General features: G+C 47.1%; 1 protein-coding gene and 1 pseudogene across 2 annotated transcripts in view; one reads left to right on the plus strand and one right to left on the minus strand.

The window, feature by feature from the left end:
- Positions 1 to 3,018: 3,018 nt before the first annotated feature.
- On the minus strand, positions 3,019 to 3,759 carry LOC104653960 (annotated as a pseudogene).
- Positions 3,760 to 6,313: 2,554 nt separating this feature from the next.
- Positions 6,314 to 23,644, plus strand: part of KIRREL3 (kirre like nephrin family adhesion molecule 3) — a 566,546-nt gene continuing 549,215 nt past the window's right edge. For both annotated transcript variants that reach the window (XM_010353021.2, XM_010353020.2), the window contains exon 1: positions 6,314 to 6,729. In XM_010353021.2, the coding sequence (XP_010351323.1) occupies positions 6,675 to 6,729 (55 nt within the window). In that variant the 5' untranslated portion in view covers positions 6,314 to 6,674. The remainder of the gene's footprint in view (positions 6,730 to 23,644) is intronic.

Below are 23,644 nucleotides of genomic sequence, written 5' to 3' on the forward strand. Positions count from 1 at the left end.
AGTATAAGTGGATCAGGGCAGAAACCATCCACATTTTTAAGCGAGGGAATGATATTACAGACCTGCATTTGAAATGCACTTACGTGGTAGAACAGTAGCTTAGGCAGTGGAGAGGATCTTTGTTAGTCTGTAGACTAGGCAGTGAGTTGAGGATGCTGTAAGTTCAGATAGAGATCATGAAAATCTGGTCTAGGGCTGAGCAATTTGGAATATTTGGGTAGGAGGCACATTGACTGCTAGCATGGTAATAGAAAAGTTTTTTGGGTGTGTATGTAAAGTTTTGCATATATATATGAACGTATATAACGTTACATGTTACATATATAACATATCTAATATGCTAATATGTATAATTTTATTATATAAAGATGGGAAGGAAAAAGGAATACTGTATGTAATAAACAAAAAGAAAAGTAAAACTTGTCATCTAAGAAGAAAGCCTAAAGGAACTTTGAGTGAGACCTTTCACTCCCTTGGCTGCTATAAAAGTTTACTAATTTATAACAGGTGGGAGGTATGGGGGATGGCTCAGGGGAGGGGCATGAAAAAGAAGAATGGAGGAAAAGAATAAATGCGGTATAATTTCTAAGACTTTGAATATCACAAATGAGTCATGTAACTGGAATATCACTTTGTCTTCCAATAATTTCCACATAATTAGCCTATTCATATACACAAAAAGAGCACATGGCATATTCCAAAATGACACAAGACCTGTTTCAAACCCTAAAGACGGAAGCTGAAGCTTGCCTTTGGTGCCATCCCCAGAGCTTTTTGGAAGGTCCTGGCCTATGCACCCAGCCAGCAATGACACAAGGCATGGAGCGCTGCCATCTCCTTTCACAATATTTCTTATATCTTTTCTTCGCTGTAAATTACACACTCTTCAGGTCTTTGCTGAGGTAGATAACGCAGCTCCTGTGTGAACTGAAAACCCAGTGCCCTGCATGCATGAGTGTGTCAAGGCTAAACAGGTCTATTGTTCTTAAACAGTGCTGCTAGAGAATTGTATCCTTGTGCAGAATGATGCTGAAGAGATAAAAATATCTTTCATGTCTTTAGTGCCATGCCTCTTAAAGTGTGTTCCACATTTTGCAAACTATATATAGGCTCAATTCATTACCCATCCTCATAAAATACAGCCAGAGCAGTGGCAGGCACATGCCAGATGTTTGACAATGGTTTAATAACAGAGGGAAGAATAAGTTAAATTGGATTCAGAAAACAGGAAATAGGATGTGGGGCACTAGGTAAATCTTTACCATTCATTCCATAGTATGTAGTGAGAGCCTACTGCTTACCTGGGTAAGAGCTGTGGACACAGCTGTGAACTGGAGAGGTGCTGTCCCTACCTTCATGGGGCTGCCAGGGTATCAGAGAAAATACAGGATTAGACACGTTTTACAGTAAAGTGTGATTCACATTAAGACAAGAAATACAAGGCATCTTTGTCCTCGCTCCCTTTAAAGGAAGTCTTCTCCAGTTAGCCACTCTGGCATCACCATTCCCTTACTTTAATACAATGTTTGCATTTTGCATCCAACATGGTTGTAGAACGTATGTTGAAGGAAGTCTGTTCTGGAACCCAGAACCAAGTCTGGATGTGGAGTCTGGTTCTAGGGAAAACAAGGAGACAAGGGAAAGACACGAGTTCAGTAAGTCGGGGAAAGACTGAGGGCTCTCAGGCTGAGTAGAATGAACACGAAGCAGTTTGAGGAAAAGTCAGAACCCATCACAGCAGAGAGGCCCACGCAGATCTCAGGGTTGTCACTTGCTCACTTGTCTCCTTGGGGATGGTGACCCACCACTTGAAATCATCTGCCCTAACCCTGATGGCCTTAAGGAGCACTTCCATATGTCTCCATGAGGAAAGGTGTGACCTCTGGAACACAAGACAATGGGATTTTAAGATTCTGAAGAATCCTGGAGATCCACTGGCTCAAACCAGTCATTTAACAGATGAAGAAAGGTGTGCCCAGGTTCATTAAAGGACTACAATGGTTAGCAGTGGCCAGGCCAGCACCACATCAAAAGGCTCACCAGACTCCCTCCATGAGGCCTCATCCTTGATGAATCAGGGGAGCGGACACCCTGCCCTTTGGGGGATGTTTCTGAAAGTTGAATATCTGGTTCTCTGATACTTTCCCTCTACAATGGAAAGACCAACTGCAGGGAACAGGGGTTAAGGTCTCGTAATCCACCTTCACAGAAGTAAGGAAGAAATCTGTTTCAGATGAATGAAAAAGAAATAGGCCAGAAGACTGTGACTGACCAGGTCATAAAGGCTGCCACCCAGCGAGGACCTCTGACGACTCTCTGGAAGTGTATGTAGCTTGGAGTCCCTATTAACTTACCTACGACTGGAGAGTCAGGTTACCCTGAACTCCCAGTAGGAGGCTGTTCAAAATGTGTTAAATCCCTGGACAAAAGAGGTTTCACCAGTACTGGCAGGATATATGAAAAACAAAAAGGGAATGTGGTTTCTAATGTATCTCTGCAACAAATACTGTGAAGAGGCATTAAACAGGAAATTCTCTGTACATGATGACTGCCCGTCTCTTAAAAGAGCCGCTCCCTCTCCTTGGTGATAATGGTGTCTCATGAACACAGAATAACTGTGATGGGGAGCCTGGCCAGCATGGCAGTGGGGGAGATGGAGAAGGATAGGACAGTGGGGACACTGGGCCCAGATGGGGGCCCTGGACTGTTGCCTCAGCCTGCAGCTTTCCTGCAGGGCCCCAAGCAAGTTAACCTAAAAGGATGCATCTCTAATGGAAAGGAAGGGCCCAGGCAGATGCCATCCAGGGCAATTTCTCTTATTAAAATGCCAATGAGATGTTTTATAATCTTTTCCCACATACACACCTGTATATACCTCTTTCCAATTAGAGGACAAACTTTCCGGGAACAGGAATTCTCATAGTCATTCCCCCATGTCTTTAAGTATCCAAAACAGGCCTTTGGACAAACTGAGGGAATAACACGTGTTAGACAATGGGCTGACAGCTACGAGGAAAGTCAGGAGAAAGTGGCGGTGAGCTGAGGTCTGCAGTGTGCCCGAATGCCAGCCTGCTCAGAGCACTCGACAGCCGTACCCCTCACTCTTGCACCGGGACCGAGAACCTTGCACGTCACTCTCTTCGTCCCAGATCTCAGAAAACCCTGGGAGCAACTTACTGCCTCCAGGCAGCAAGGCTTGGAAGAGCAGGAGAGCAGGGCTTGGAAGCTGTCCGGGGCAGCCTTGCCCTCCTTTCACTTTTCACTTCTTGGCCAGCCAGCAGCAGAACCTGGGACGGGCCGGCATCCTCTGTAGGCTCCCGCCTCCATCTGGGCCACCCTGCTCCTGCTCGCCCGGCTGGCGGAGGTGGGGGGCGGGGCCAGGGGCTCACAGGACACAGGACTTGGCACTGGAGGCTTGGGGAGGGGGCTGGGGACTGATGGATTCGGCCTCCGGGCTCCACGCCTGGTGAAGAAACGCTGGAGAGGATGCCACCTGCTGGCATCCCACCGGCTTGCACGGTGGGCTCAAGAGACCTGGAGCCAGCCTGGATGTGCAGAAAACCAGAATTCGGGCGGTTTTCCAAGTTGCTGGCTTTCGGCTGTCTCTTTAGGGCTGCCGCCTCCACCAACTGTCCTCAGAGACCCCGTCCCCCGCGCGCCGCCCCATAGACGTGAAGACTTCCAGCAGGGGCGGCGGTCTCTCTCCTTTCCCCTCTTGCAGCGCGCTCCGAGGTCTAGGGACTCTCCGCGCTTCTCCATCAGGTGGAGCCGTCGGCTCCTCGCCGCCTCCCTCCTCCTACCTCCTCGGGAGCGAACCGCGCGCAGGCAGCCTTGCAGCGCCAGGAGGCTAACCGAGCCCCCGGAGGAGGTGAGGCCGCGGGCAGCCGAGCGGAGATGGCGGGGCCGCCGTCGGGGCTGGCGCCAGAGCCCGACCGGCTGTGGGTCCTGCAGGTACTGCTCGCGTTCTCTGCCCCACGTGGTGGCTGCCTAAGATTGCCGTGGGTTTTCCGGCACTCAGGCTTGAGATGCCTCCTGGTCCTTTTAGAGGCGGGCAGCTCATCACTTAATTCAAGCTTTTTTTTTTTTTTCTTTCTGCCGGAGACCGGAGGTTACAGGGAGGGAGCAGAGGGGAGTGGAGAGGGGAACAGGACCAGCTGGCTGGGTGGTGGGGGTGAGGGGGGTACCTGAAGCCAGTAAGGGGGCCATGAGGCCAGTGTTGGGGACCAACGGGAGAGCGAAACAAGATCCTTCCAACCCGGATCTCCCAGGCCCCCCTCTTCTTTCCAAGAGTGAGTGCGGGTGTGGAGTGCGCACGCCTGTACGTGTGCCTGATTATTGCGTATTGCACACTTCACTAGCCTTGTGACCCTGGTTTTGTAATAGTTCCCTCTGGGGCCGAATTAAGCAAATCTGGTCCCTGGGCCATTGAGGAATTAGCACTCAAAATTAAACAACAGCTTAAAGGATAAATCTTTAGTTAAAACATCAGATGTTGCTAAATTTGATGAAGAATCTGCATTCTAATATGTATCTTATTCACTGCAAGAATGGCGCGCAGACACCTGAAATTTCTCCCCAACAACCCCACAGGCTTAATGGAAACCTAGTACTAAGGTGATGGCGCTATCCATAGTTATTTTCAGTCTTAATGTGTTATTTGGCATATGTTATTGAAAATTATTCTTCATCTCCTGTGTGTGTTTCTGATTTGCCTCTTCCATTTATTGCATGATCTCTTATACCAGGCTAATGGACTCAGGCTGAGCTGACACTGCTTCAGTAACTTGTTTGTTAATTTAGCTAATGGGTTGCCTCTTTTGTGTCCTCTTAGCTTCTGTTGCTCAGCATTTCTTTTTCTCCCCCCAAAGTTTGCTTACAAATTTCCCTTTGATATGTTTAACAACCTCTAAGCGATGCAGTTAAATAAACTATTAAGTTAAGAATAGAAAAGTCAGCAAAGCAGACACCTACCAATTTGTAGATCTTTGGTGTCAACTAGCAAGTATCAGCTCCTACTAGCACACTTCTATATGCCTCTGCTTCTTTCTTTCTTGTTCACAAATACCAAGGGATAATTTCTTAAAGTTAACATTCACATGGAAACTTGGAGTTGGAATGTGCCTTGTAGTCAGCAGAGTCCTCAAAAGATGTGCTACTGAAGGAGGAAAGGCTACGAGTTTCCAGAAGACCTCCCCAAGGTCCAGGGACTGAAGAAAGCAATGATTGATTTTAAAATTGAACGCTAAATGGCACATGTCAGGGGAGCCTCTTTCACTTTCCTCTCCTCTCTCTTTACCTCTTTTTCTCACACTGCATAACATTGAATATTTTTCTGTGTTGCTTTGTTACGTCCTTAGAGTTTGTATCTTCTGTGTATACTCTGCTTGCACACTAGATTATGAGCTTCTGAAGGCATGGTCTGTGCCTATTATTTTACTTCCCTCCCTGGCCTATTTATACCAAGCATGCCTAAATGTCTATTAAGTAAATAGACCCAGATAAATTCATGTTGGTATCCTGGAAGAAATCGAGTTTGATTTGAGTGTGGAGTGTGAATTTCATGACAGGTAAAAGACTTGAAGATCCTTAGGAAGCGGTTGCCTATGACCTTGGCCTCTCCTTCGCAATTGGACTCACAGCACCTCTTGGAGAAAACACAGGCTCAGAGTGATGGAGCGCTCATTAGAGAGGCTCTGAATGCAAAGACAGGCTGCTCTCCTGTCCTTGTTAGGAAATGCACAAACCAGGATAATAATAAATGGGTGTGTGACACAAACCTACTTGCCTTTCCTTTCGTTCCTGCATTTTGTCTTCCAGGAGCAGTGCAAAGCAAACTAAGATCCAAATGTTCAGGTTTTATTACCTACCTCCCCCACTCCACCCACCCACCCACAGGAAACTCTCAGAAATGCAAAGCATGCTTATCTCTCCTCCAACTCTGAGCCTCCCGCTGCACACATTGGCCAAGTCCTTCCTAGGGAAAGATGCACACACCCCCTCCCTAGTTCCCTTTCAGCCCGGTTTCCAGTTCCTGTGCAAAGGCAGGGCATGCATGTTTTTGTGCACATGCATGCATATACCCATCCTTAACTTCACTGTTAAACAGGACGCCGTGTGGACAAAAAGTCACAGCTCCGCTCCAGGCTCAAGATGCCTTTTGGTCAATAATGATGACAAAAGCTGAATTTTTCCCTATTTAGGGAAAAGAAAGAACACAGCCTTTTCCCCCACTGTCCGTTTTGCATAGATCTCTTTTTCCGAGTGTTTCCTCTTTAATTATGACCTGTCTCCCCTCCCTCTCCCCTCGCCTCAGCTTCAGTGAAAGGAGTCCTTCTGTCACTCGTCACTAGCTCGCTCGCTCACTGTGGGAGGAGCCCGCCTGAGGAAGCCGTGTGCCTGGGATGCCAAGAGCGAGAGAATGGATCTGCTCCGAGTGGGGACATTGCTGACAATCCCGGCTTCCCGAGGCGGCTAAAAACAGGCACTTTGTGTCTGCTGGCTGTAGATACCCAGAGGCACAGAGACCGAAGCCACCCGGAGGGACCCACGGACGGACAGATGGTAGGCGCGAACCCGAGAGGACCGGCGGAGGCTGAGCACCGAGAGCCGCCAAGGAAGAGAAACTAACTGCACACCCAAGTTACCCCGCCGGCTTTCCTTCGCTGCGCTAAGGAATGAAACCTTTCCAGCTCGATCTGCTCTTCGTCTGCTTCTTCCTTTTCAGTCAAGGTAGGACCCCTGCGCTGCTGGAGTTGGAAGAAAGTCGGCTGGGTTGTCAGGGCGCGGGAGGCTGTGGGCAGGAATGTGGGCAGGCTTCGGGAACTCGGACTGATGGATGCGTCTCTCGGTGCCGGGCTGAGATGCCCTGGCATTGCCTCTTTGCCTTTGCAAATGCAACAAAATGGTACTGTTTATTTTCCTTTGGAAAGAAGGGGTATGGGAGGGGAGGGGAATGACTTTCTCCTTTCGCTTGTCAATATCCAGCTCAAACTCTCCAATGCAAATGAGTTCTTTATGCTTCTGGTATGTTAATTAGGTAGTATCTCTGTGGTTATGCCACTCTGAACTTCTGGGCACCTCCTCTCCTTCAGACCCAGGCCAGGGAAGGAGATGGCAGGGAGGGGGAGCTTGGTTTAGGTGAATATTTCAGCTTGAATAGGGTCTGACTTGCACAAGTGTATTCGAAAGCGAATGTGTGTGGTTTGCACTGTTGAAAAGGGGGTTGCAATTACAGAATGCATTGTGGGGGGTAATTTGCAGTGGTTGGCAAAAGCTTGTAAAGAGTTTCATTGAACGTCAATGAGTTCTCTAAATTGGGTTGAATTCTGAATCCTACACAGCACTGAATTCAGGGTATAAAATGAAATTTCGCCCGTGGTGCTGATTGTTTCCTTTCTGCAGCCTAGCAGGGGCAGAGAAGCAGGTGGACTCTCCAGAAAGAACTTTGCCACCTCTAGGCTCCTTGCCACTGGGAGCCCTGGGGCTGGTAGTGGTGCAGGAAGGAGAGGGAAATTCGGGAGAGGGAATGTGAGTGCCTGTTTAGAGAAAGGCATCACAAGTCACCTGTGGAATTGAGTTTGAAGGGGCAAGTACATGGGTTCCTTCCCACTCTTTTGGAATGCCAGTGCACCTCTGCCATCTGAGGCTGCATTTATGCCAGCCAACACAGCTCTTAGAGGTGCAAGACTCTCAGAAAAAAATCCACAACAGAGCACGTCCATCTGTTGATTAAATGAAGGGTAAAAGTTTTCGAGAAAGCAAAGCACCTCCGAGGGTGGCTGGCTTTGCAAGCAAACAGCATGTCTTCTGTTTCTCCCCTGTCGGGGAGAAGCCAAATGTAAGCAAAAACCTGGCTTCCTTCTTCTGCTCTTCTACCAGTACTTGTGGTCACTGCAGATTTTCTCCTTATCTGTGCAGTTCAAACTTTGCTTCTGGCCCTCCTGATGAAACCGAAGGGGCCCCTTCTTCATATTTGTATGTGCATACTAATGCCTGTGTATAATGATAATGTATGTACACATACACACACACACACACACTCATATATTCATATGGTTGTGTGCTTCTCACCAGGGCTCCCTACAGCAGCAGGAAGATAAATTGCCTTCCCCAGAGTTTCAGGCTGAATGAATAAGAACTATCTCAGAACACTGGTATAAAGACAGGTTCGGTTATATCACCATTTTGTAAGATTACCCTCTTTCTTGCATGTGTGTGTGCTTGCTTATGAGCGCGCGCACACACACACACACACACACACTCCCATTCTTCTTTGCTTCTTACCAGTTCACTCAGGAAGTTTTGATATAGAACCCCTGAGAGAAGGAGGGAATCTTCCAACCAACACCCCATAAACACACAAACTCACATTTGCATGGGACCAGTGCATACTTTAATCAGTCTTTTGTGTATTTAGAAGCTTGATCCGTGATACTTACCTAGATTGGCATAAGAAGGCTATAGGTGTCTAAGTATCCCTGTGGCTGTCTGAATCATTACAGTGTACATCTTCTGTTGTGCTTATTTCTTTCTTGGTCTGGAGTTGTTTCTTGACTGCTTCATGTGAATCTTTAAATATTTACCTATGGAGGTTAAATGCTCTATTTTATCTACCCCGAGTCCTGAGAGCACTAGGAAGAAACCATAGCATCATGCAGTTCTTAATGCCTTATGCTCCTGGAGTATTCTGAGCTTGGCTGTCACTGTCCACCCTACCAAATGGTAGATACCTGGTCCAGAGGCTGGAAAACAGGTCTAAACAAAGATTAGGAGACCCAAGTGGACATGGCTGGTCAGACAGCCTCTGACTACAGGAATTAAGGGGTCAAGCCATCAAGTGAGAAGGTGTTTTACGGACTTCACTGCAATATGATGTGGTTATCTTTTGCCTTGATCTGTGGACATTTGTTTGTGTGGGTGTTGTTTTGAGCATTATGAATTCCCCAGAGGATTCTATTTGACCATCTTCACATATATGCTTAGCTCATGTACTGTGCCCCACCCCTACCCAGTGTCATGCATTCATCAACTTATTGGATAGAACGCATCCATGTCTAACAGGTCATAGGAGGTCTAGCCCACATGGCTCTAAATGGCTTCCACTGTCATCCCCCGGACTGAGGTCTGAGGTTACACCCCTACCTGGCACTCTCACAGAGCCACCTGCTTGACCCCTGCCTCCTGCATGCTGGGATGCCTCTCCCAGGAAATGCGAAGAGACTCAGGGGATGGCTTTCCCTCAGAGACAACAAATGTCCAGAGTTGTTTTTAGTGCCTTATCTGGCACTCCGATGACATGGCCATCTGCTGTCCAACACCTCTCACAATGGGGAATCTGCATGGCGCTTAGGAGTTTCTGGGAACAGGATTCCCAAGCTCCATGCTCCCAGTATCTTGGTCCCCGTGCAGAGAGTGCTCCAAGCAGTGCTCTCAAGATACAAATAAACTCTTAAAGTCCGTTCCAGTCATCCTTTTCTTCCTGATTTGTCAAATATTTATTTCCCTTTACTTTTTTTCATACCCCTTTAGAGAGACAGAGAACAGAAATCAACATATAATTAATATCAGTAATATGGTGGGTCCCTATTCTTTGAAAGTTTGAGCTTTTCATGTAGATTGAGATCAAGTATTTCTTTATCTTTCTTAAGGCGGCAGTAGTAAGGCTAAATAACATTCCTCCCGATTCCACCCCTGCCAGCGTCCCTGGGCCTGGCTCCCAACAAGCCAATGGAGAGCTGCCAGTGTGTACTGTTTGTGGGCTTCTCCCTTTCTGGAGATACCTCTTCCCTCAGCTGTCAGGACTGTTGTGCTTTGTTCAAAGCAGGATAATGTCACAGCACAATTTCCCTCCTGCTGAGAATAGGCATGTTCTGCCCCTGGGTGAAAAAATAATCGATTATCTTGTCATCCATAAACTTAGAACTTGCTATATTTTTCCCCTTTATCATTTCAGTTCAGCCACAACTATTTCCTTCCCTGCCGTCCTGAAGCTTCAAGCCCCGTGCTATCCAGCCTGCACATGCACATCTTAGGTAGCTTGGAGGGAAAAAGGTCCTAGAGGACTGATGACTCCCTGCCTCCAGGGAGATCTCTGATCTCCACTTCCGAGACAGGCGAGACGCAGTAGCAAGAACTTGGTACCTTCTACTCTAGACACTCGTAAGAAAGGTGTTCTCTTCCCCACTCCCTGGCATTTTGCTCTGGCATTCCTAGAGTGTCCTGCCTGCCTTGTGATTTTGCAGTTCTGAAGGTTCTAATTCTGCTGAACCCAGATCTCTTGGCTTTGCATGCACACTGTACTATATTGGGGTAAAAGTGAAAACTTGCATTTACCTGTTAATGGCATCCCTGGGCTAAGGATGCATTTGAGGTACCACCTCCCCACTGGGAAGAATCTAAGCAGCCCACTTGCTCTCCTGCCTGGCTGGGAACACCAAAAGGGCTGTCAGTGGCTGTCAGAGGGCAGAGGGTCATGGTGATCTGAATCTCCTAGGGAATAGAAAGGTGTCTAGTAGACAGAAGGGCAAAACAGAGTGAGTGGAGGGAGCAAGCCAGGGTAAAGGGAGCCATGGAGATGACAAGAAGCATGGAAAGGGAGGAGCCACTGCAAGAGGCTTGAACTAGCAAGGAGTTCCCTTGGGAGGGCCAAGGTGGGGAGGCATCGGAAGAGAGCCTGAACACATCAGAGGTGGCCTAAAGAATGGAGGGATCATAGAGGGTACAGGCAGAGAAGGAATCAGGAAACAAAGTGGGGAGTGAACAGCAACTTTGGAAACACTTACACTCACTCAGAAATGTCATAAAACAAAAGATGAGGGAAGTAATGTGTGTTTCTCCCTCCTACCAGAACCCCAAGTGGGATGACGTCTTGTCTAGAGGAAGAAGAATCAGTTCTTTTGTGCTGGAAGGTCAATGCACAGCTGCCAAGGGTGTGGGACCACTTCTTTAACAAATCCTCGGGTGGGGGAACTGGGGCATGTCTGTTGGAATGGGGGTGGTTGCGTGTCTGTGTCTCAGTAGGGTGTCCTCAGTTGCCAGCCAGACCTATTGAGGATGGAGAAACTCCCTAGGGGAAGGACGGGTGGGGTGGGGTCAAGGCCTTCACATTGCTCTAAGAGGATACCATGGGGTCCCCCTCTTGGGTGTACAGAGAAGGATTTGGCTTGGAACAGGCAGCCGCAAGCTAGGCATGGTACCAAGGAGCAGCCCTGCCTGGTGTGTGCCTGTGTTGGTGGAAGCCAGGGCCAGCAGGAGATGGGGTGGAGCGGGAGATTAGGCCTGAAGATGCAATTATTCTTTTTTGTTCAGCCCAGTGGGGGTGACTTAGGCAGCATTATATTGCAGACCCAAAAAAGCACATGAATAATCCAGAGCGAACTGAAGAGATTTCAATAGCAAAATAATAATAATACTAATGATACCTTTGATTTGCAGAGTACTTTTCTTCCAAGGAGATAAAAAGATAAACTGTTTTGGAAACATGGATGAGGAAAAGAAAATTGCCCATAATGGAGGAGTGAGGAGGAGGGCCAAAAGCACTGGTTTTATGGTCTTGACATATATGGGGGGTGCTAAGGGGGCTAGAGGGGCATAGGCATTATTTTGTAGCTACAGTCCTTGTCCTTGTAAGTTGTTGAGATGACCTTAGGTGAAAAAAACAGTGCAGGCATTTTTTACCAGGGTCCATCAAGAAACAGACAGGCACTGAATTTGTCCTGTGCATGGAAAGAGGGGTGTTCTAATTCATCAGTGGAGAAGGTCAGTAAGATCATGAGCATACTGGAATGCACACTGGAACTCTCCCCACCACAGTGATCTTGACTTTAATGGTGGTGCTTGCAGCACAGTGATTGGAGCTCCAGTCTTGCCTCAAGGCCAGGAGACATCCCAGCATTCTCGGAGCAGGGTTGGTGGGAGCAGCTGCTCTGGGGGCTAACTGTTCCCTTGGATCTCATAACCCATCACAGCTATTCATAAGGGAGTGAGCAGCAAAGCCAGCCAGTATATTGTGCCCAGGTTGTAATCGCTTCATCCTGTATTCCAAGTAGAGTGGGATTTTATTTCCAGTTAGAGGAATGATGTGAGAATCGACTGCATCGAGACACAGTACTGTTCCATACGTCATTGCATATCATTTTCTTTTCCCAAGAGAAAGTCAGAATTTACCCAGTTAGAAGTGCATGTCAAGTAAGAATATAGATACCTTATAGATCATCAGAATACTTCTCTCACGGTCGGGGAAGGGATGCTATGTCCTGCCATCTGCCAAAGCTTTATTATGAAGCATGGAAGGGCTTCAGTCCTCTCAGAAAGCACTGTGTCATAGAGCCAAGGGTCACAAGAGGGTGGGGGATGTTCTCCCTCATTGAACCTCCCCCAACTGCACGTTAACTTTCATTCACTCAAAGCTTCTAACCCACTGAAGGAACTAGGACCATTATGCTTTTTAATTCTTTTTCTCCTCTCCCAGTGGTAAAAATGAGTATTCTGGCTGTATACTTCTAGAAGTTGGTAAATGTCAATATTGGATAAGTGTTTCCTTTATATCACTGCAATTTAGCATAAGCTGCTTGGAAACAAATGTCTTCGGTAAGCATACAATGTTTCAGTGAGTACACAGTCAACACCACTATGAACATTAAATAAATGTCAGCTATTCTTTGGCATACTTGGTAACAAGTTAAAGCCATGGAAATAGTGGCCAGCACAGGTGAATCTGCTCTGTGCAGAGCTGTTCTGTTGGGGCATGAAGGGTGGAAAGAGGAAGTCATCCTTCTTCTCCTTGGAAATAACTGCAAAGGGAGCAGCCAAACATAGACATCTGCCTGCATCCCCTGGACAGGTTTTTCCTGGCATCTGGAAGCCTTCCCATGCCCTCCTGACCCCCTTACTGAACACATACACACACACACCACTTAATGTTATATCAGTGTGATATCTCCAGAACTTACAAGAAATCAGCCACTTTCCTCAAGTGGGAGCTATGCTCTCACCCTACTCTTTGCCTGTCTTCATAGGCAAAGCAAAATAGATTTATCTGAGGCTGATTTTTTTTTTGATAATTGAAACTAAAACTGCAATGGATGGCCTATGTATGTCAGTATCAGAAAGGATGTGTGCGTATCATGCTGAATTATCTAGATGGTCTGCTCACTTGGCCTGTATTCACTGGATGGTTGTTGCAAGTTCAGATTCTTTGTAACTTATGCCTGGACGACTGAAATTTGAAATCTGAGGCCAGGAGTTGCAGCAATAACAAACACACGTCACTGTCACTATTCCACATTTTTCCCCAGGGGCTCCACATAGTCTGGTGTCTCAGTGGGTGAAATATACTGCTCCTTCCTTTGTGATCAAATGCCATTTTATGACACTGAGGCTCAGCCCTTGGCCACTCAGCCAGCACTCACTGTGGGCCTCCTATGCAGTAGGCACCGTGCTGGGGCTTTTGATGCAAAGATAATGAAGATGATATTTCTGCCCCAGAGCTCTTAGTCTGGTTGGGGAGCAGACACTTCGATTAAGGTTACAATATGATGGGCTCAGAGCTGTCAGAGTGTTCTGAAAACAGGTGGATCAGCAAAGGCATCAGAAAAGGTTGTGCAGAGGAGATGACATCGTGCTTGATATTATAGGATGCTCAAGAGTTCTCTAAATGAAGCATGAAAAGAGATTTCCAGTCTCTTACATACCTTACGGTGATTGCAAATACAAGAAGGCAGAACAGAATGTGATATGTTCAGAAGCCATGGCAGTATGAGTGGCTAGAGTGCTACTGTGTTAGGGAAGTAGGAGAGGAAGCTTGGGAAGGGAAGAGTCAACTTGTGAATTGCCATGGGTACCATTATACATCTTTTGAGGATGGATTGAGAGAATTAAGTAAACACCTGAGAAACATTGCTAGTAGCCTATTGGCTTGTGGTCCTCTCTAAGGGGGTTTAGGGATCAACATGTTTGTTTTACTTCTTATTATTTATTTTGTTTCACATGGGGCTAAAAAATGTAAAATTGAACGGAAATATACTTTTTCATCTTTCTTTCCAGCTGATGGTTGAAGTGAGCAAGAGAATAAGTATGGGGGGATCTGACCTTCATGGTTAGTCTACATTCCACAGAGAAGGCACAGAAGGATGGTAGGTAGATGAATGCCAGAGTGATGTGTTAGCTAAAGAATGTGGAAGAGAAGAAAAAAGATCATGAAAGCACACAGAGGCAGGACTGCTGGCTGCATACTGGACTTGAGCAGACAGACTGCATTGAGGAATGGGATTTGCCAGTTTGTGGGTCCGCTTGAAGGCTAGTCAGAGACGCAGGCAGCCTAACATTGAAGATGAGTGCTAACCAGAAGGGGAAACAGCACTGAATCAGGTGAGCACAAAAACCTAGGGACATTTTGCTGATGATGTCTTTCTTGTTCTCAAGAGGAAGCTAAGTTATACTGGCTTTAGGGAAACCAAGGTTACAAGTTAAATGAATCTACTCAGAAGATGTTGGAAATGTTTTACAAGGCTCTGGCACTGAGTACCCTTTCATTTAAGATTAGAGAATGTCGGCCGGGCGCGGTGGCTCAAGCCTGTAATCCCAGCACTTTGGGAGGCCGAGACGGGCGGATCACGAGGTCAGGAGATCGAGACCATCCTGGCTAACACGGTGAAACCCCGTCTCTACTAAAAAATACAAAAACTAGCCGGGCGAGGTAGCGGGCGCCTGTAGTCCCAGCTACTCGGGAGGCTGAGGCAGGAGAATGGCGTGAACCCGGGAGGCGGAGCTTGCAGTGAGCTGAGATCCGGCCACTGCACTCCAGCCTGGGGGACAGAGCGAGACTCCGTCTCAAAAAAAAAAAAGAAAAAAAAAAAAAGATTAGAGAATGTCATCAGATCTACCTGTATGTTCCACACTTCGGCCTGTTCTCATCAGGAACTAGTGAAGGCTAGCAGGACACGCTCAATGGTGAAGCAAAACCCCAATTGTTCCGCAAGAAATAGACAGTGTTATTTCCATGACTGTGGATATGTAAGTCTCATGTCTAAGGCTGGCCCACTGAACAGTCTCTTATTGCTGAGAGTGTTCTGACTCACAGTGGAATTCAGGCCATCAGGAATGTAGGAGTCAATTCCTAAGAAATGGGTTAGAGAGTAGACTAGATGACGTCCAAAGTCTCTCCAACTGTAAGATTCTCTGAATATTATCTCTTAGCAACAATCTATTTATTTTGGATGACACATTTCTAGGGGGTAGGTGATGCATTCTATTTGCTCTTTGCCAGCAAATTTTCTTGTACGTGCCTGGCAAATTATTTTGGTTGTTGAGGTTGTTAGTCGTGGCAGTAATTATGTTCTTTTGATGATGGTGATGATAACTAGTGTTTGTATAAAGCTTCATAAGTTGCAGAGTGGCTTTTGCAAGCACGACCTCATTTCATCAGCAGAAGTAACGAGAAGTGGGCATTATTGCTGTCATACCCCCAGAGAGGTTACTTTGCTTGACTAAAGTCATTTTCAGTCTGGTTCACTTATTCATGTGCCTTGATGCTCCTCAAGATACTGGTAGATCCAGCTGTTCCACATCAACACTAAAAAATGCAGGAGAGTATCCTAAGCTGTGATGTCATAAGACAGGTGGTGGTCTTATAATTTGTGGCAATCCCTAGTGTCTAGGCCTGGAAAAGGATTTTAGAGAGTTTTCCTATGAAAATCATGGAACTGAATCCCAGGTCTGACCTTTGAACAAGGATGTAGCATCATAGCTCGATTTTTTTTTTTTTTATTCCATACTCTTTCTGAGTCAGTTTCTTTATCTTTCTGGCATTCAGCTTTATCTCGGGGTACAAAGTTTCCAGAGGAAATAACAGGCCAGGATTTGGGGCTGAAGAGTAATTAAGGACTTACTCCTGGAATAGCTCCTTTTGTGGCTGTTCTGACAAATACTACTACTACTACTACTACTACTACTACTACTACTACTACTACTACTAATAATGAAGGAGGCGAAGGCAGGGACTTTACTTCTCTTAATCGGTTGATTAAAATCCAAGTCTTTTATCCCCCCTGGTGTCTAGCACACTGTTGAGCACATAGAAGGTTGTGAATAAGTGTGGAAATATTGGAATGAAATGAGGGGTGATGAGAAGCCAGCAGTGCTTATAACATCAGCACATGCAGACATGCTAAGAGGGCCCCTGGCAGGAGGCAGAAGAACCTGACTAAGTGAAGTGTGGACGTGCCCTGCAGGAAGTTGTTCCTTTCTGGAAGGCCTTGAATGTCCTTTGGGTCACCAGAGACAACGCCAAGAGAAACATCCTCTGCCAAGACACCCACTGCTCAGCTTCCACAGGAAACCATTGCGTCCTTCTGTTCGTTAATGCATGTCAGTGCCCATTTCTGTCAGTCACCTGCAAATGTCACAGGTGACTCGGCTCTGGTGCACTGTGACAGTCCACCTGTCACCCTTGGCAATGCTGGGAGCAATGACAGCTTCAGAGTAACACTGGGGCCCGGCTGGTTCATTGCACAGGAAGCTTAGCACGTTCATCCGGGAGTGATTCCCAGCCTTCCCTGCCTCACTGACCTTGTGGCAAAGAAAGCAAAACCGCCACTGAATCCCTCAGTGGTTGCCTTCCCTAAATCCTAGGACCTGCACTTTCCTGCGTCTTGCTAGAGGACGCTGGGGTCCACCCCACATTCACAAGGAGTTCTGTTTCTTCAGGGAGATGCCCTCTGAAGCCTTTCTCTTTCTTTCTTTCTTTTTTTTTTTTTTTTTTTTTTTTTTTTTTTTTTGAGACGGAGTCTCGCTCTGTCTCCCGGGCTGGAGTGCAGTGGCAGGATCTCGGCTCACTGCAAGCTCCGCCTCCCGGGTTTACGCCATTCTCCTGCCTCAGCCTCCCGAGTAGCTGGGACTACAGGCGCCCGCCACCTCGCCCGGCTAGTTTTTTGTATTTTTTAGTAGAGACGGGGTTTCACCGGTGGCTCAAGCCTTTTTCTTACACAGGAAGCTGCACCTGAGTGAGTGGCAACTGCAGAGGCAGAGAGGAGCTGTTCTTTTGAAGCCGCACCAGAGGCTGGGGCACTGTTTCGGGCCCTGACGCCAGGTGAAGGCTGCAGTGCTTCAGTCAGCCTGATGGTGGCAGCAGCAGCGCTTGCAAAGCCCTGAGCCCGCCCAGCGCAAGCGGAGCCGGGGAGGTCCCTTAGGACTGGGAAGGGGGAAGCCTAGTGGCCGCAGGGGGCTGGGAAGGGACGAGAGGGATAGGTGGGCTCTCCTCCTCGCCTCTGGGTGGTGAGGGCACCGTTACAGATGGCGGCAGCTCTCGCAGGAGGTGGATCCTCTCTCCTGATTCTGCAGAGTGTGAGGGTGGAGTGTTTGGCGGCATCCGGATGAAGGGTGGCAGCAGCTAAGAGGGTACAATTGAAAATGCTCAGAGGGGCTTGAGAGAGCTTCAAAGAGAGGAAGTGAGGAAGCTCAGCCCACCGCATGGGTTTCCCTGCCACAGGGATGATGTTTCTCTCCTGTATGTGAAGGTGAGTCCTCCCCAGCAGGGGGACCGCCAGTCCGGAGCCCCTACCTCCCTAGAGCCGCCTCCAGGCCTGTGCCCGCTGCCCCCTCCAGGCGTTTTCCCTCCCACAAGGAGTGATTCCACCCTTCCAGGGTCAGGGAGCCAATATTTCTGCTGTCATTCCCCGCCAATGCTGAAAAACCAAAACAAACAGATGCTAAAACGAGGCTTCATTATTCCTGATCTCCTGGGCAGGCTGTGGAGGTGCTACTCTGTTTTCACCTGTGGACGGAATTACTAATTTCCAGCAACACCATTAGAAAAAACCACCACGAGCTATGGCTGTTTGAACATCCTTCCAGGCAAGATAACAGGATCCTGGCCGCAGGCCCTGGAAACAATGGCCTTCATGCTGCAGGAGAGACACCAGGGGAACCCTGTTAGCCCTAAGACTTCATCATACCTTTCTTTACCTCCAAGGGGGTGGCGGCTCGCCTTTCTGGCCACTTGATAATTATGATGAGATGTGTCTGAAATCCCAGAGTTGATCCATAGCGTGAACTACGATAGCGGGAATAGAGTGAAGGAAACGTGCGGCCACCATTGGAACAATCCACTCCCTTGTCTGCAGCCTGAGTGGCTGGTGGAGCTGGAGGTATATGTTGCCTTTAACCTTTCATTCGGTTTTGGTTGCTGGAGGGATTTTCTACGAGGTGTGCTGAGACCCGAGCAGCTTCCCTCACCCGATTCACCATCAGATTCCCTTGCCGCTCTCTCTGCATCAGGATGAGCTACCACTGCCCCCTTTGTCCCCACAGCACCAGCCTTTCTGGGCAGTGGAGTCGGGCTGAAGGCAGGATTGCTGTCTTCATTTTACGGATAGTTCTACCAGCAAATGCCAGGTGACTTCTTCGGCATCTCTTGTAGAAAAGAAAAGTTTTTGCCTAAGTTTTGCAAAGCCTTATTTCAAACTGCAGAGTTGATGCTACATGAGTCGAAGAGGAACCGCAGAGCTGCATAGTTGGAGAATTTACTCAAAACAATAGGGACTGAGCTCCTCCTCAAAGTAAAAGATGTTATACCAACAAGGTGTGTGACCTTGGCCCTGCTGCCCCCGATCCTTTGATGTGGCCACTTTTTCCCTTTCTCCTTTCACCAAGAGCTGCATTGGTGTTTGGGGATCCCTTAAGAGAAAGCTGAACTGGGGAGGGAGGAGAGTGGTGAGAAAAAAATCAAAACCTGTAATAGTTTCCGTATGCTGGCCTCAGCATGTTTCTCCACCCCCAAAGCCTTGTGATTGCTGAATGGGGACCAGCCACGGGGAGATGGTACTGAGGCCTATGGCTAGGTCCTCTGCTGAGCTTTGCATGCATTTGCTTATTACATCCCTTAGCAATCTAATAAAGCAGGGATCTTTAGACCCATTTGCTGATGAAAACTACTGAGGCTTAGACAGATTCGGTAACTAGCCTGAAAGTCATCCGACTGGAGAGTCACAGACCTGCCAATCAAACACCCGTGTGCAGACCCCTTTAAGCCCTTGCTGTGACTCCGTTCAGGAGCCGCCTCCAGGCCTGTGCCCAGCTGTGCCCACGACATGGCTATTGAGGCACCAGTATTTCTGAAATTCTATTTTCTGAAATTCTTCAGGAAAGATTTCAGAAATACTGGTGCCTGGACAGCTGTGTGACTATCAGCAAGCCACAGAAACCCCTGTCCTGGCCAGTGGGTCCCCTCCTTCATAACTTGTAGGATTTGGGACAGAGAGCTGATAAAAAAGGAAGAAAATGTCTTCCCCAAAACAAAAGCTGAGCAAGAATTTGAGAAGCTTTTTTCCTCCATGGCTAGTGACTGCTCTCTGCCTCTACAACCCACTTCCAGGGTAGCTTAACATTTTGAAAGCCAAATGCTAATTTCTTAAAAAGAATTCATCACCACCTAACTTCCTCTCAGTGGATTAAAAAAAATAAATAAATAAATCCCATTCTGCTTAGGGAGAGTTCAGCCTTGTGGTAGCTGTGTGCTGGAAGAATGGAGCTACTCTACATAAAAAGGTGTTCCAGGACTTCAAACCTCTCCTTTTTTGTCAAGTCTAGAATAATAAAAATAACAGGAGATGACATGTTTCTGAAATGATTAATAATGGTCATTGGGGGAAATAAAAAGACTCTTAGAATGTAGGAGAGCCTGAGTGTCGTACAGCCTAAGATTCTTTTCACTTTGGCCTCGGCTGGTACAACTTACCTGGTGTCAGAAATCATTTCAGAAGATGGCACGTATCTACCCAGGCCATGCTTAAAATTGTAATATTGGTTTAAGATAGACACTTACTGATAAACTAGCAAAACATGAAAGTTCTTTGAAGTTGTCAAAGCTCTTTAGATCCAATCAGAGCAATACAGAGGAGGAATGCAAGGAAGATAGATCTCTGCATAGAATACTTCAAATGCCTTCTTTTTACTCCAGTGGGACATGCCATCGTATCAACAGAGCCTTAGCAGCTGATGCCAGGGCTCCAAACCCATATTGATGCCCCTTTCTCTGGGCATGAGCTTTGCCTTGGGTGTTCTCTTCATCAGATTAGGGCTGAGGTTTTTGCAGAGAGAAATCCTTACGTTATAGGTGAAAACAACTGAGTACTGGAACTGGTCAGAATCAAGACATACCAACCAGAAAATCTGAACACTTACCTCGCCTGTTTATTTGTGAAAATAACAGGAAATCGACTTTTCACTCTTATTATCAACAAATATTCTAAGATCCATACCATTGAATTCATGCCAAGGAAAGTTTGAAAATACATAGACTGTTGTATTTTTTAGTTAAATTGTCTTAGTCTTGTTAGTTGTTGACTTTAGGCATACGATATAGACTCTGCTAGATTTGCTCACTCACAATTGCAATGGAAAAGGAATCTTTGTGGGTCAGTATATCCCCCTAATTCTAGGTGTGGACTCCCTTTATGTGTTCCTGACAGGTAATTATCTCACATATCAAGGAAGTATTAGGGTCTTTCTATGTTTCTGGGTTACTTGAGCGCATAGATTCTCTGTCACCGTGGTTCTTCAAGTGTGGTCTGCAGGTCAACTTGGAAATTGTTAGAAATCCCCATTTTTGGGTCCTAGCCCAGATCTTCTACATCAGAAGGGCTTTGCCCCAGCAGCCAGTTATACTGAGCCCACCAGCTGCTCCTGAGGCCTGCTCAGCTTTGAGCACAGGTGCCATCAAGGCTGAGTCTTGCTTGCCTTACAGTGTCCCCTCATTTTCACCTCCATGTGGACACTGCTGATAGTAAGTCTACAAGGGAGTCGAAAGTCGCTTTCTAATCAGAGAATTTAAGGTGACTCATGGGAGCTGCCTCTCTTGTTTTCATGTTACATCAGGAATCAGGATCTGTCCTGAGCACAGGAAGCCAAACTTACGATAATGTGGAACACAGCAGCTGTGGCCATCCGTCACTGACATCATTGCCTTCCTCTCACAAGTGGAAAGAAATCAAGAGCGCTTCCTTTCAGCATGACTTTCATCCTTGTCCCACCCCAGTGGAACCCAGGGAAGCAGTGTCATAATCTATGTTGACAGGGAAGAATGTCTCTAAGAGTAGCCATAGATTTTCTTCTACCTGCACTTTAGAAAGTTGATTTTAAAGTCAATGTTGTACACCAGAGATGCTCTTGTCCATAAAGGATAGATTTTCTGTTTTGTACAGTGAAGAGATTCAGAATGTATATAATAATGCACCCCGAGAATTCTTGCTCTCTATTTAAAAAAAATATTCAAGGTCAATACAAACACAAGTATTGATATTCACTTCATTGCGAACTGGGATCTTCTAGCTGCTTATTGTCATTTTATTTTTCAATTCATTAAAAAGAAAAGAAATTTTCTCATCACTAGGCATCTGGGCCTTTTTTTTCAACCCAGATCACCAATGGGAAACCAAATGCATGAGCTGATGAACGCAGCAACTGAGAGGGGCTTGAGGGGAGCGAGCCACAGATTTAAAGGCCCCCTCATCCCACAGTGGATGCCGTGTACACCTTGTGTGCATCCCCAGATGGCTGAGTACTGTAGTGATGGCAGAGGAAGGGGGAGAGGCACAGGTGGTGGGTTGTACAGGCCAGAGAAGAGAGACAGAGAAACAGAAAGACTAAGTGAGCTGACGTGTGTGCAAGACACACATTTTAGGTTTCAGGAGATCACAAGGCTATATAGGGTCCAAAAACAACAGCTTTAACTCTCTCCCATCCAGGAGTGGGTCATGAAGGCGCATACCTTATACTCAAGGTTTTGAAGTTTTCATTCATCACTGAAATATGTCAGTAGTTCCGCTGTGACAACAACCAAATCACCAGCTTTGCAGAGTTCGCTGTCTTCTCGTGGGTGTATGTTCCTTTGACAGCATCCCAACACCTTTGGGACGAAGATTCTCAGAATGAAAGTCTCCCCACCCTCTCTTATGCCCCTTTACTCCAACCACACGGAGCCGCTGACATTGTCCGAATGTGCTCTGCTCCCTCGTGCCTCCTGTCCCTCTGGAGTGGCCGTCTCCTCTCCCCCACGTTAGTCCAGATGACTTCTACCCTAAGGACTCGGCTGCTTTTGCCTCCTGGTGGAAGTTTCCTTGACTTCCCTCCCCACAATCTAATTTAAATGCCCTTCCTTCCTTCTTCCACAGGACCCAGGGAAGCCTTTTGCAGCTCTTACTACAATGTATCAATGTGGATTGTTTCTGGTCTGCTTTCCCTTCCATATTGTGAGCTTCCTGGTGGCCAGGGCTGGGTCCTGCTCACCTCCATCTACTGTGCAGTGGCTTTGTTAGACTTGGGCGCAGAGTCAGATACAACCAGTATTTCTTACACAGGAAAAGAGCATAATGTGTCAGGGATTCTGGACAACTCCTACCTTTCCGTGCCCAGCATTTCACTTGCCAACCCATGAAAGTGTTTTATCAGAGAATGTGCTCTATTTATCATTATTATTGCCTTTTACAGCTCAAGTACCTATGAGCACCGAGTCCTCCTTGGGGAAAAGGTGATAATAATTTAATCCTTCCTTGCATTTATATAGTACTTTATAGTTCCAGAACACTTGCACATTAATTATGGTCTTCCTCCCTGAATCAACTCTTCTCCTTCCTTTAAAGAGTAAGAAAAATAAGGCCAGGTTATTCTAAATGGCCTGTCTAAGGTCACACAGGTAGTGGGTGGGAAAGCTAAAAAGAAAACCCAGGAGTTCAACTCCAAGCCCAGGGTTCTTCCATCTCCCTCCTCCAGGTCTCCTCCCTGGGTTCCTGCCCCCAAAGAGCATGTGCTTAGAGGGTTCTTGGCAGAGGAAGCTCCTGGGGGCGCTTCCTGCCTGCTTACATGGAGCTTGGTGGGGTAAGTACCTCACTGAGAAGCAGGAGGGCAATTTGTGCAGGGAGCTTGGACAAAGTTCCTGGTAAAAAAGTGCTAGTTGATTCCAACTACGGCACAAGGGTCTCTGTGCAGAGGCTGGGGGAAAAACTCCTCTTGACTGAGGCCCTCTCTTGTAAATGAGGCATAACAAAGAAAACATAGTAGCTCCATTATCGTAAGGACTTAGCGCCTGGCAGCAGCCAGTAGGAATGGCCTGGAAGCTTTTCCCAGGGCAACCTTTTACTGGGTCCATTGGCTCTGATCCCCCTGCACTGCATCTACCATGAAGTGTCCATCCACCCCCCGTCACTCAAGGAAGACCTGCTTGAAGGCATAGACTCCTCATCCTCCAAGAACATGACACAAGCCCTAGACCAGAGGCCAGGAGGCTCTGTCACTTGCCCGGTGCATGGCCCTGGTATGGAAGAGGGAAGGAGACTTTTTCTCCTCCTTGACTCATGAAGTGGTTGTGAATCTCTGGAGAGAACTCCTTTTTGTGAGGGCTTTGAAACTCTATGAAGGGCACTATTCAGAGGTGAGGTACTTGCCGTCCTCTGGGTCAGTGTCTCCAGATGTGCTGAGCTGGTGCCCAAGGTCAGAATGGATCTGGTTGGCATCCTTAGTCTATTTTCGAGACAAGGTGCCATGTGGCATGCTGGGCGTGCAAGTTTTCTCAGTGGGGCTCATGGGGTGAATTAACCTCTAATGCCATAAAAGGCATCCATTGTATGCAACGAATTAAATTATTTCGTATGCA

The sequence above is a fragment of the Rhinopithecus roxellana genome, chromosome 15 (assembly GCF_007565055.1).
Source record: "Rhinopithecus roxellana isolate Shanxi Qingling chromosome 15, ASM756505v1, whole genome shotgun sequence".
Classification (NCBI taxonomy): Eukaryota; Metazoa; Chordata; class Mammalia; order Primates; family Cercopithecidae; genus Rhinopithecus; species Rhinopithecus roxellana.